This window comes from Zonotrichia leucophrys, chromosome 13 (genome assembly GCF_028769735.1).
Source record: "Zonotrichia leucophrys gambelii isolate GWCS_2022_RI chromosome 13, RI_Zleu_2.0, whole genome shotgun sequence".
Lineage (NCBI taxonomy): Eukaryota > Metazoa > Chordata > Aves > Passeriformes > Passerellidae > Zonotrichia > Zonotrichia leucophrys.
In genome coordinates this window covers 1,091,710-1,104,053 of record NC_088183.1, presented here as the reverse complement: position 1 = coordinate 1,104,053, position 12,344 = coordinate 1,091,710, and the positions used below count along the sequence as shown (strand labels likewise).

Genomic DNA, 12,344 nt, shown 5'->3' with positions numbered 1-12,344 from the left:
GAAACCAGGACAAGCTCTGTGTCTGCTCTGAGGAGACCAGAGCAGCCTCACAGCTCCATTTCCAGCTTTCTAGGGATGTTCTCATTAACCACCTAAACAATGAACAAGCAGCACCAGATTCCTCTATTAACAGAGGAGTCTGGCAGGATAAGCATTCATATTCCATGATCTCTCCAAGGTGCCTTCTCATTTATGGCCTTCCAAGGCACTGGGGCTCTATGACAGGAAAAATGCACATCCCACACTAATGATGTTTAAACTGAACTGGAAGTGGTTGTTTGGATCAAACTAAACAAAACCAGGAGGCAGCCACAGAACCAGCCCTTTACCTTGGCTTCCTTGGCACTGCTGGACCCCTTCCCCTCTGTCTTCTTCTGCTTGGAGGAGGAGCTGCTCTTGCTGCCACTGCTGCTCTCCTTGCCTGGGTTGCTGCTGGATTTTAGGGATGAGGACTGACTGACTGTTCTCTTCCTGGAGCTGTGCTCCTGCTTGGAATCCTTCTGCAGGGCTGGGGCAGCAGGGGAGGGCAGCAAATCCTTCTCTTTAACAGCACTTGGCTTTGAAGACCTGGAAAAGAGGAACAAATTCAGGGTTTGGGTTTCTTCCTTAACAAACAAAACCAAAACAAACAAAAACAACCCAAAAAAAACAACACACAAAAGTCTGATTTTTACATCTCTAACTAAACATCTTTTTTCCCCCCAAGATTTTTACTGTCAGACCCAGCTTTGGAGAAAAGCAGAACACTCCTCTCAGTGAGTAGGTTTCTCCAAAGCCAGATTGAACTTGTTTTCACCATTTTATTTGTTCTGACCTGAAAGCACAGGCAAAGCCAGACAAGTCCTAACCATAAAACCCCACCCCTGCACCAGTTCTGTCCAAAACCCATCCCAAAGCCTCCCAAATTTCAGCAGTGGGAGCCAGTGCCAGCGCCAGGCTGTCTGTGCACACCAGGCAGCCAATGGCTCCAGGGAAAGATGCTGCAGATAAAGCTCTGGAAGCAGGCAATGGGAAACTTCCCCAGCACAGCCTTTCAGGACACTCTCACTTGGCTGCTGAGCCATGCTGCTGGCTATTCCTGCCCTCCCACCATTAATATTTTTACACATTATTTCTGGAAAAATCAAATTTCATTTGATTAAATGTCCTTTAGAGAACTGCACTGGCAGTCAGGCAAACTGCAGAAAAAATTCAAATATCAGGTAAAAATCAAAACTATCCATTCATTCTACAGCTGTTCCCTGACAAACAGTAAGACACTGTTTAATTCAGAAGGGGCAAACAAAAGTTGTAGCATCCAAACTGCTGCAGCTTCTCACACCTCTGTAATTTGGCAGCTGCTCACTGGGCAGGAATATTTTCCATGACACAATTATACCAGTTTTCATTGCCTGAACTGAAACAGAAGTTTCAAAATGCAGTGGAAAAAAGCTTAATCTCTCCTGTGGATTAATACTGACCAAGAAATCAACCAAATAAAGGCATAACAGGTGTCACAAAAAGCATGGGGAATCTAGAAATAACATTAAACAATGGGACTGATCTCCTCATTCTGTATTACCTTGCTTTGGTATCACTCACACTTTTCTTGCACTAACAAACCAAGGAGATGGGAGGAAAATCCATGGATCCAAAGCTCAATGCCATCAGCTTCCCAAAGAAAGCCAGCTCAGGAGTTTATTCCCAGTTTAAAACAGAGAATTACCAGATGGGGTTAATTTAAAAGCACAGATTTTGATTCTAGACCAAACCCAAGCCCCACTGTGTATCAGAGAAAACCAGGAAGGAAATATTCTCTTCACAGGAGGGGTCACCTCATTTTGTTAAGGCACACAATTGTCCTTGGCCAATGTTTTTGGGGATGGAAATTCATTTCCACCAATTGCTTGTAGAAGCTCTGAAGTAAATTTGTTTGAAGGGTAAGAAAAAATGAAATTTTACCAATTATTTGAGGAAAACTTGGGGTGGGAGAGAGGAGAAGGGGGGAAGATGAGCACCATTCTCTCCACAGGCCCCCTGACCCTCAGAGCAGGAAGAGCAGATACTCACTCCCTGCTGCTGGAATTCTTGTGTCCTGAGGGAGCTTTTTCTTCCAGTTTCGTTTTCTTGCTTTCACTGGCTCTGTTTTCATCCTCGTTCTGAGCAAAGCAAATGAGAAAAACATCCAGCAAAGATCCACATTTACACATCACTGAGAGTGGAGTATTTCATACAGAGACAGCCCTGAGCAGGTGTTTCACAGTTAATACAGAGCCCAAAACCATGGCCCATCCTCATCCTCACAAATCCTTACCAAACCTTGACATTGGAACAGAATGAGAATCCCAGTCTGGCTGCTAAATTACAACCTGATAAAAACAGCAACAGCCAAGTTGTTCATTTTAGCACAGATAAATTACAACCATGAAATCTCAGGAAAATCTGCCAAAGGCTTTGGCAAGATCAGGAGACAGATTTGATGTTGTGGGGTCTAAAGAGGTGTCTGATCAATGTCAGGAAAGGGTAAAAATCTAATCAGTCTATTAAAGTCAGCTCAGAGATGCTGAAGACTAAGTATTGATATCAATTTAATCCTCAGGTCACAGGGTCTTGGAGGTAAATTTCTAAGATGTCCTCACTGAGCACTGGAGGGATCAATCCAGTGAGTAAGAGGGAATTGGGGCCTCACAGAATAAATCATCTGGTAACAAACCCCAGTTTTGTTACTGATGCTGCAAATCTGAGAACTGTGATCAAGAAAACCCAGGAAATTAGGAAATCAAGTGGTGGCACTTGGGTTTGGAGCACAAAGTGAAACTACAGGTGGGGAAAGGGGTTCTGTCCTTGCCTCACCCGGGTTCCCATCCCCTCAGGAAGCAGCAGAGCAACCTGAGGCTTCACAACATTTAACCAGCACTGGTTAAATGGTTCCTGGGATAAATCCTGGATTTAACTGGTCTCACCAAAGCTTTGTGGTTTGGATATGAGAGCACAGATCTTTAATACTGTAATTCCAAATTTGTGCTTAAAGGCTAAACTGGCCAAAGAGAGAGAAGTCAGGGAATTCAGAGCCACTGCAATGTGTGAGTGCATTCCCAGGAACATCAGGAGCTATACAGCAACACCTGCAAAAGTAATTGTTCACTGCAGTGGGCAGAGTTATTCCCTTTTTACAAAAGCAGCTCATTTCTCATGCCAGAGAAAACAGGAATCTCAGTTAGGAGCAGAACAGGATAAATCTGTTTGCAGGTACATCTCAGGGCTCCTGCAGGACACTGACTTCAGCCAGGGATCCAGTTTACTTTGGTTGCTCAGTAGGAAACTGCTGTAACTGGGATGATCCATCTCCTCAAGTGACTCTGGGACTGATCTGCCACAATCCTGGGGCTGCAGATGTCAACAAAGCCTCCAACCCCTGCCAGATCCCTTGGACAGGGTAAAATGGAGTTGTCAGAGGGACATCAGAGCAGCACAGGGATTTCTGAATCCTTCCCCAGGGCCTCATGGCCCTACACTCCTGGAAACCAGACTCCCTGGATCACTGAGCCCAGCTGACAGCCCAGGCTTTGCCCTTTATACAGGGTCCCTGTGCTGAGCTTTCAAAAAGCAGTTTAAAATTACACCAGCATTGACTTCTCACATTCCCCCCTCCAAGAGTATCCCCTCTGTTCAGTTCCCCCACTGACTCCTGTCATTTTACTGCCCCCCAGCCATTCCTGCCTCTTACTTCTAGCTGAAAAGATGAAATGCTTTTGGGAAATATTCAGTATTGTTATGGAGAGATGATCCTGCTCTCAGTAAAGCAGCACCTGAGATGTTTGCTGCTGCTGCCATGGCCCAGGCCCAGTCCTGCCCCATCCCTTATCTTGGCAATGGGCATTTCCATGGCTCAGGGAGCTGATCCAGCTGAGAACTGACTTTTGGGGTTTTTCCCAGGTGGATTTCCCATTGGCTCAGCTGCCTGAGCTGGCCTGCAGAGCAGCAGGGGCTGGTTCCAGGGAGGCAGGAGAGGGCTGGATGCAGAGCTCAGAGGCACAGATCTGTGATCTCCCTGAGCTCTGGCTACAGGGCTGACGCTCCCACAGGGGTTTTTGTAAGAAAATCCAACAATCTCCTGTACCAGCACAGGGACAACCCAGGGGTTCTACACACGGCAGCACAGCCACTCCTGCCCAGCTCAGCCCCTGCCCTGAGCTGTCACTGCACTCTGGGCTGCCCAAGGGCTGAGGGGACAGGGAGCTGCCCCCAGAGGCCTCACCTGTTTGTGTTTCCTCTTGCCTTTGGTGGAGCCCTTGTCTGAGGGCTGTTTCTGGCCCTCCCGGCCGTGTTTCTCCGGGGCGCTTTTCTTCTCCGCCTTGGCTCCCTCGGGGTCCTTGTAAGGCTTCCCTGGTATCCTGGATAAGAGGCTCAGGTCAATCTTCACAATGAGTGGGTACCTTTCATCAGGATCACTCAGCGGGGACAGAAGCTCTTTCTCTTCCATAGGAGAGAACATTCTTTGCCGGAAAAAGCTGTCATCCTCCTCCATGGAAGATTTAACAGGAGTCCTATTGCTCTCAGAGTATTTGGGTGTTTGTGAGGAAGGAGGCAGACTCTCATTTTCATCTGAATCAGAGGATGAGGTATCTGTTTCGATGAATTCCCTGGATTTCTGGGCAGATTTGCTCGAAGCCTTGTATTTCTTTTTCTCTGTTGTAGGTCGAGGGGAAGACTTGGGCTCCTTCTTTATATTGGGTTTCCTGGAGCCTTTGGTGGCTGCCTTGTGCCTGTTTGAAGGGATGTTTGTGGCCATGTCTACTGGGGTTTCGCTTTCTATTTTAAGACCTCCTCTGGGCTCTTCCACAGATGTCTTTTCTGCTTTCTTGGGCTGTTTTTTCCCTACAGTCCTCCTCTGAGTCGAGCTGTCGCTCTGGGCAGGTGATTTCTGCCTCCCACGACTGCTCTCCGAGCCCTTCTGGGTGGGTTTGGAATCTCTCCCTGGTGTAGAAGAAATGGAGTCCTTGGATCCACCTTGATCAGTGTACCCACTCCCTGTACCCTGATCCCGTCCCTCTTTCTTGTAGCCTTGGGAAGAAGGGATATTGCTGTCCACGGAAGAAGCTGGTGACACTTTATGGGAATTAACTTTGTTCAGCCAGTTATCCAGCTGCCACTTGTTTGTGGGCGGTGGCTCTGGCTAAAAACAAAGTAAAAAACAGAGTTAGATAAAATAGTTCCCATTTCTTTCATCTTTTCCACATGGTAGCTATATGATGCTGCACACCAAAGCACGAGGTACACCCAAAACCTGATAAATGAATGAAACTATAAATAAATGAAATACAGGCCCAAATAACACAATTTTTCCCTTTGGCTGCTACCAACAGGCAATATTTGATGCCATGGTTTTTTAGGGTTCTGATACCATATCTAATTCTGCTCTTCAACAGACAACTGGTGGTAAAAACCACTTCAAACCAAACATCAGATGTGGGCTTATCTAGAGCACTGTCACATGCAGCACAGGAACTGCAGCACAGCAGCCCAGCCTGACAGCGAGCCCGTGCTGGTGTTTGGTGTCTGACAGTGAGAATCTCCTGAAGCTCAGTGCTGCTGAGAGCTGCAGGGCAGTCCTGGCTGTGTTACCTCGGGGGATGCGCTCTGGGAGGGCTCGTTGGCCTCGCTGTCGCTGGAGCTGCTCTCGCTCTCCGAGTCGGAGCCCGAGCTGCTCTCGGAGCCGCTGTGGCTGCTCGAGTCATCCCTGGAGTTATCTGCTCCCTCACTGTTGTGCTGGGAAGGCTCAGAATTACTGCAACACAAGGAGGGAAAGCAAGCATTACACCCGAGGCACAGGTCCATCCTTCCAACCCTTTCATTAGAAGTAACAGAATGTAACATTTTCATCAAAGTTCAGGAGAAAATTCAGTCTAAGTGAATGCAGTTCAGCCTTTGGGTGCCGCCCCTTCCCAAAGTGGTCAGTCTCATTTGCAGGAAATAGTTAATATTATGTTTATTACCATTTAATCACTGATTAAATTCTCATCACTTTTGCTTTAGTACAAGCCAAAGGACAAAGATGAATTTTGGAAAGAAGACCAAGCCAGGAATGCTGACTGGGCTGAACTTCCCCATGTGCTGCAATCCCCCAGGAATTCAATTCCTACCTTCCAGGTGTGCTCCTTGGCACGGTCTTATCGCAGTCCTGCAATTAAAAAAAAAGCATGAAGCTTCTAGAAGCTATTTTAAGCTGTATATACAATTAAATTGCAAAACCTTGGTTTAGAGCCTTTCATTTTTAAAATATTCATTATTTGCAGTAGTTGAAATTTATCTGCATTTTCCTTATACAGTAAGAGAAGCAGTGTTATTTTCTCTAAGTTTTCAGCCCAAATCTCTATATTCTGACTCCATTTGTGAGAGTTCCCATTTCTACCACTAATTAATATCTTGCTTACACCTTTCTGAATCAGCATTTCACAATGATTTTCCTGAGATGCCCAGGGTAAGTGGAGTTCACCAACTCCAAGTTTTCCACTTGAAGAAAATCAAGTACCAGAACTGAGTAGAAACCCCAGAGCAGTGGGGGTTACTGGGCAGCACAGACACATATTTTATTTTTATTTAGCATGTTAAGTGCCAGTCTGGCAGAAGCTGCACAAAGTTAATCCTGGAAAGAGTAAAAAAGAAACTTTTTGATAAATACAAAGGTGCAGCTGTATTTCCAGGGACTCCTTGTCACCCCAAACATCCCAGGGCACCAACTCACACAGATGTTCACACCATGAGCTCTGTAGCTGGGATGGCAGAACACAAAGGGGTTTATCTTTAATTAAGGAGCCACTATATAAGTTTTAAAGTGAATTATTGTAATTTGATTTTCAGAGAAGGCCCATGTGAAATCAGTTAATAAGAATTTCTAGATAAAAGCAAACTGTTTCTACAAAACACCACATTTCCATTTGCACAAAATTTTCCCCAAGGTTACATTTAGGAATGCCTGAGGTTTGTCTAAAAACATTGCAGGAGATTTCAGTTCCACAGATCTCCTGCTAAGCTGCCCAGGCTGCTGCTGGGCCTCTGCTCCCTGCCCAGGGCTGCCCCTGGATGAGTGCAGAGAATTTTGGGAAGCACCTGAGGAACTTACCTGCTCTCCATCGCTGTCTTCACTACTGCTGAGCTTTAAGTCATCTTTCAACATACTAAGGGAAAAGGGAGAAAGTGAGACAAGTTTTTCCAAGTTCTTTAATTACTTCCAAAGCATTCTGCTAGGTTTCAACATGGCACTGTTTATCCTGCAGAGGCTGCGTGGGTGAGAGCCACCAGACAGCACTCACACATTTCAGGGTTAAGAATGGAGAGTTGAGTCATTCTCAGAGAAGAATGAGGATTCAGGTACTTTGGCTCCTGAGTCCATTCTCTTAAACGTAGAAAGGAAATCTGACACAATTTACTGCTGTGGGAGGAGGTAACTTGTGTTATGTGCAACTCCTTACACACAATGGGCAAGGATTGTGTTTGAGATGGAGGAAAGCAAGGCAGCCCCAGTGGCTGCTTCCTGTCCCGTGGCAGCACTGCAACTGTCCTGAGCCATCATTAATTACTGCACCCAAAGCCATAATTACTGCTGCTGGTCACACACACGCAGCTCCACACACTGAGGATGCACGAGCACAATGAAAACACACAGCAGGGCCTTTCTGATTAGTGGAAACATTTGATTATAAAAAGAAAACATCTTACTCTGTCTGGTTCGATTCACATCTGTGGAGAGAAAATGAGAAAGAATTAAAAGTTTGACCCTCCTGGGTTTCCCAGTGAGCTGCTCTGCTGATCTGAACAGCAACACAACCTCTAGGAGCCCACTCCTGAACTCCTGCTCACTGCTACCATTTTACAAATGATGCATTTATCTCCTTTTCAAGGGTTTTCTTTACCAGATCATAATCACTTAAAATATATATTTAAAGTTGTTTTGTCACAATAAACTGGTAAATATTTATTTTTATGGGCAGATTTATTTGGAAACCATCTTTTAACTGCATATCACTGATTTTTAAGTCTGAGAAAGGTGGACCACAGCCATGCAGAACATTCCAGCTGCCTCTGAGTTTTTCTGTGTTGCTGAGTCTGTGTTCAAAACATTTGTCAGGATTTAAAGGAGAGCAGAACAAACTTCACAAGATCCCAGACCCAGTTTTCTGTCTCCTCCAATCCAAAACCTTTCCTCATCCGGAATGTGTGCAGTGTCCAGCTGCCAGCTCTGTTAGTCCCATCCCACGCTGATGCCCTTCCTGATTCCCAAGCCAATTCCAAGGTCCAGACTCCTGCTCCCCTCCTGGCAGCTGGCAGGAAAGCCAAGGAGCAGAAAGGCAGCTCAGGGTGTTTTTTAGTCACTCCAGTGAGCGATATTTGGTTTATTGTCCCAAGAAACCTTTCCCTGCCAGCCAAGGAGAAGGATGCTGGAATGTCACTCACATTCTACCACACACCTTTTCCTCAATCTCCTCAAACACAACTTTTGTTTGTGAAATGTTTTCTCAGCAGGCACTTACGATTTGGATTGATGACCATTGGAGGTTTTGGATGAGGGATTGTATCGTTCTAGGAGGAGAAAAGAAGAAAAGCACAGCTGAAAACTCAGGCACAGCAGCAGAATTCCCCCAAAGCTGCCACAAGGATGGACAAAGCAGGGCCCTGTGAGGGGACAGGAGGGAGCAGCACCAGGGGACAGCAGGTACCACCTCCCCCAGGCTGAGGGAGGGAGGATGCAGAGCAAAACACCAAATACAGCAAATTATTTAACCAAGAAAATAGAGGAAATCATTAAAATCATTGCTGTGTGAACCAATACACAATAATTTGTTATTAATGATGTGGAAAACTGTTCTGCTCTTAGCAAGATGAAATTCTTGCCTTACACAGGCAGGATCTGGGACACAGATCCATCTGCTGAGCTCTGACTGCTCCAGCATCCCCACACACACAGCTTCTGATGGATGAGAACCCCACAGCCCAAAATCCAACTCTCACACTAATTCTGACAGCAGGAATACGCCCTGATAAATTCCCTTCCCTTTTCCTTAATTCTGGTAAATAACTGGGTGCAGCTCAACAAAAACAAGAACTGAGGCTGTTTATTTAAATCCTCCAGAAAACCCAAGCAGGCACAGGAAACTGGCTCTGTGTTTAATTAACCTTGGCTCTTCTTTTCCACACCTAAAGATCAGCTGCTCCCATAACGTGAGCCTACGGTTTAGCATCATGGAATTAAGCTTGAATTTGTTTCCTTAATTCCTCACTGTATCAGGTGTTCAGATTAAGCTGCTTGTGAATATCTAAGAATAAACCATTCTTCTTTTACTATTTAAGCTGTTTAATCACTTCAAGAGGAGTGGAAGGACTTTTGGAAGGCAACAGCACTAATTTAATTCAATTTTACCTGATATTTACTGAGTTTCATGCTCATTTCACTAATATTCAAAATAATGACAGTTTAAGGAAATAAAAGCTACTTTTTTCCAAAGTCCAAAAGTACAAGAAACTCAAGGACAATAGCATGTGATTTAAGTTCTTGACCAGTTCTCTCTCTTGACTTTAAAATGTCAAAGTAACAATAAATGGTGAAACTGCCATGTGCTTTTTCTACTGAAATAAAAGCAAAAGTTCTCTTCTGGTTTCTAATATGTCCCTAAGCAGGTAGTTGGGTTTTTTAAGGTGTTTTGGTTTAGTAGTCAGTTATTTTCAAATCAATTATTGAGGCATTTTGTACATTTATTGGATCAATAAAAATACATCTTTTCCCTCAAACACACCACCCTTCCACTCAGTGATAACCTCCAAGATCTGAACAAGAAATGCAAAAGAAAATCAAGCAACTGTTTAACAGCTTAAAACTTGAGAAAGCAGAGAAAATGTGAAGTCAGCCTCCATCCTGTGAACAGTCTGGAAAACCTCATTTCCTAAAAGCCCTGACATTCTGGGAGATGCTGAGAACAGAAAGACAACAAAAACATTCAACACATTCCAGGAAGTTTCATGTACTCACTCTGTTCTCCAGTGCCAAAACTGGACTGCTGAGACTCCTGGGGGAATAAAACATCACAAGGGGGTTTATTTCAGTGGGAATTCAAGGTACTAAAAACCAGACTGTAAGGAAGGTATTATTTCTACATAATGGATGACACAATCTCTGGAAAAGGGGAAAAAACAACAACAAGGAAAAAAAGGGATTCTTTCTCTGGGCGCTGGGGCACTCCAGGTGAGACCTTCACACTCCTCTTCCTCAGCCACTCCTGCTGTTCCCAAGGGCACATCAGGGCTGAACTCCCAAATCCCTGGGTGACTTCCCTAAATCCCCTCCTCCTGTGTGTTTAGGATGGAGAGGAACAGTGCAGGATGTTTGTTTATGCTCCTGACACACACACAAACGCTGCTGCTGTTTGAAGTGCTTTCCTTCCAACCCTTTCCTCCTCATTTTCCTTCTCCAGGCACACACAGCAATTGGAACAGGGAAAATATCTCAACAACAAATATTCCTCAGCCACAGAGGATCCTTAGGGACAAGGGGAGGTTTCAAACAGGACCAGCTCTGCACTCTCTGCCCCAAAGGGTCAGAGTGGGTCCCTGGCAAGCCCAGCCTGGGTGGGCAGCCCAGCATTCCAGCCCAGAACAGCCAGCTCTGGTAGAAAAACAATGAAATGGTATTTTAGAGGCACAGGATGGGCTGGAAGGAACCTCAAAGCCCACCCAGTGCCACCCCTGCCATGGCAGGGACACCTCCCACTGTCCCAGGTGCTCCAACCTGGCCTTGGGCACTGCCAGGGCTGCCCACCCTGCCAGGGAACAATTCCTCATTCCCAATATCCTACAACACCAGCCAGGAAAGAGGAAACCTTGCAGATTTCAGCACTTTTATCATCCTCAGTATTCCCATTTCAGCAACTCCAATTCTGACACAGCAGATGATGAACTTTACTGAAATCCCAACCCTTGTTTTAACAAACACACAGAGGCCACTGAGCCACTGCAAACTCCCTTCCAGGCTCAAGTGCCTTTTTAAAATAGGACCTTCCTGACCTCATTTCAAAATGAGGACAACTGAAGGCCCCAGAAAAATAAATGGAGTCCAATATTTGCAATTTCCAGTTGTACACACACATTTTACTTACATGCTCTGGCAATGGCAAACCAGAACCACAATTCAACAATGAATTCCATTTTTCCTGGTCCACCTGTGACCTGGTTTTCCCTCACACCAAGCCAGTGCCAGGCAGTGGTTCCAGAGGCAATTTACAGAATGAAGTTTTTAAACACACAAAAGCTTTACACAGCAAAGCACCCTTGAGATGTTACCAATTTCCCTCAGCTTTGTATTTGAAAAAGAGAACAATGCATTGAACAAGAATTTTGTGGATGGAGAACATCCTAAGGAGCTTTCCTTGGGAGGTGTTCCCAATACCTCTGATCTTTACTAACTGAAAGGAAGGGACAATAAAAACAATATTAAGAAAGAATTCAAGAGCAAAGTGAAGATGGAGAGAAGCCTTGTGAACAGCCACACTCCCTTCAAAATAAATCCATTTCTTATCATTTCCCAGGTGGGAAGAGGCAGGTGGGAATCCCTGGTTTCCTTTTGCCACTGGCAGCTCAGCCAAGCCCACAAACTGAGTGAGAAAAGAAATAAAGACCTCAAACTCTACATTTCCAAAGCCACAGCACTGGGGAGCACAGGATGGGGAACTGGCACCCTCACAGCAGCACATGGATGGGGAATTGTGCAGAGCACACCTGCCTAATTCCCCACTTGAGTCAACTTCCTATTTCAGAGGCTCAGCACTGGCTCTCAGCTAAGTGCACTTTAATGAGGTGTTATGGTTCAATGTGCAACTTTTTCCAACTCCCTTGCCATCTACTGGATACATACTTCTTTAAGAAACTCAGAGACTTAAAAAAGAAAAAAAGCTCTACATTCAACTCCCAGGTTATTGAGAGCAGCAGCTTCCAAAGGTCTGCTTCAGAAAGAAATTGCAACAACTGAAAGGAAGGAAAGCCTTTAAAGCAAAGCAGAACGGACTGAGGTTACACAGGGAAGAGACTGGAGCAGGAAACAAGAACTCTGGAGAGAGGAATTCTCCAGCTGGACAGGAGGCAGCAGGGCTGGGGGGACACTCCCAGGTGACACTGGAAGCCCAGGTGCCATCTCCTGTGTGTGTCCCAGCAGGGAGGGGAGGGCAGGAGGCTCCTGCAGAGGGACAGGGACAGGCACAGCCCAGCCTTCCCTCCCAGCCAGCAGCTGGGCTGCTCAATGCATTGCAGAAACACTGCCAGCATTGCTGGAGTGCCTGACTGTGAGCCCACGGATAAAATTATAGAGTGTTAGGTCACAG

The 12,344-nt window shown here is 45.5% G+C and overlaps 1 protein-coding gene across 1 annotated transcript in view; it reads right to left on the bottom strand.

Moving 5' to 3' along the window:
* The window catches only part of AFF4 (ALF transcription elongation factor 4), a 48,487-nt gene that overhangs the window by 11,939 nt on the left and 24,204 nt on the right, over positions 1–12,344 (bottom strand). The window contains exons 6-14 of the mRNA XM_064725376.1: positions 10,004–10,040; positions 8,511–8,559; positions 7,699–7,719; positions 7,103–7,157; positions 6,123–6,160; positions 5,605–5,767; positions 4,238–5,155; positions 2,050–2,138; positions 330–567 (exon numbers count right to left, since the gene is read on the bottom strand). Of these exons, the coding sequence (XP_064581446.1) occupies positions 330–567; positions 2,050–2,138; positions 4,238–5,155; positions 5,605–5,767; positions 6,123–6,160; positions 7,103–7,157; positions 7,699–7,719; positions 8,511–8,559; positions 10,004–10,040 (1,608 nt within the window). The remainder of the gene's footprint in view (positions 1–329; positions 568–2,049; positions 2,139–4,237; positions 5,156–5,604; positions 5,768–6,122; positions 6,161–7,102; positions 7,158–7,698; positions 7,720–8,510; positions 8,560–10,003; positions 10,041–12,344) is intronic.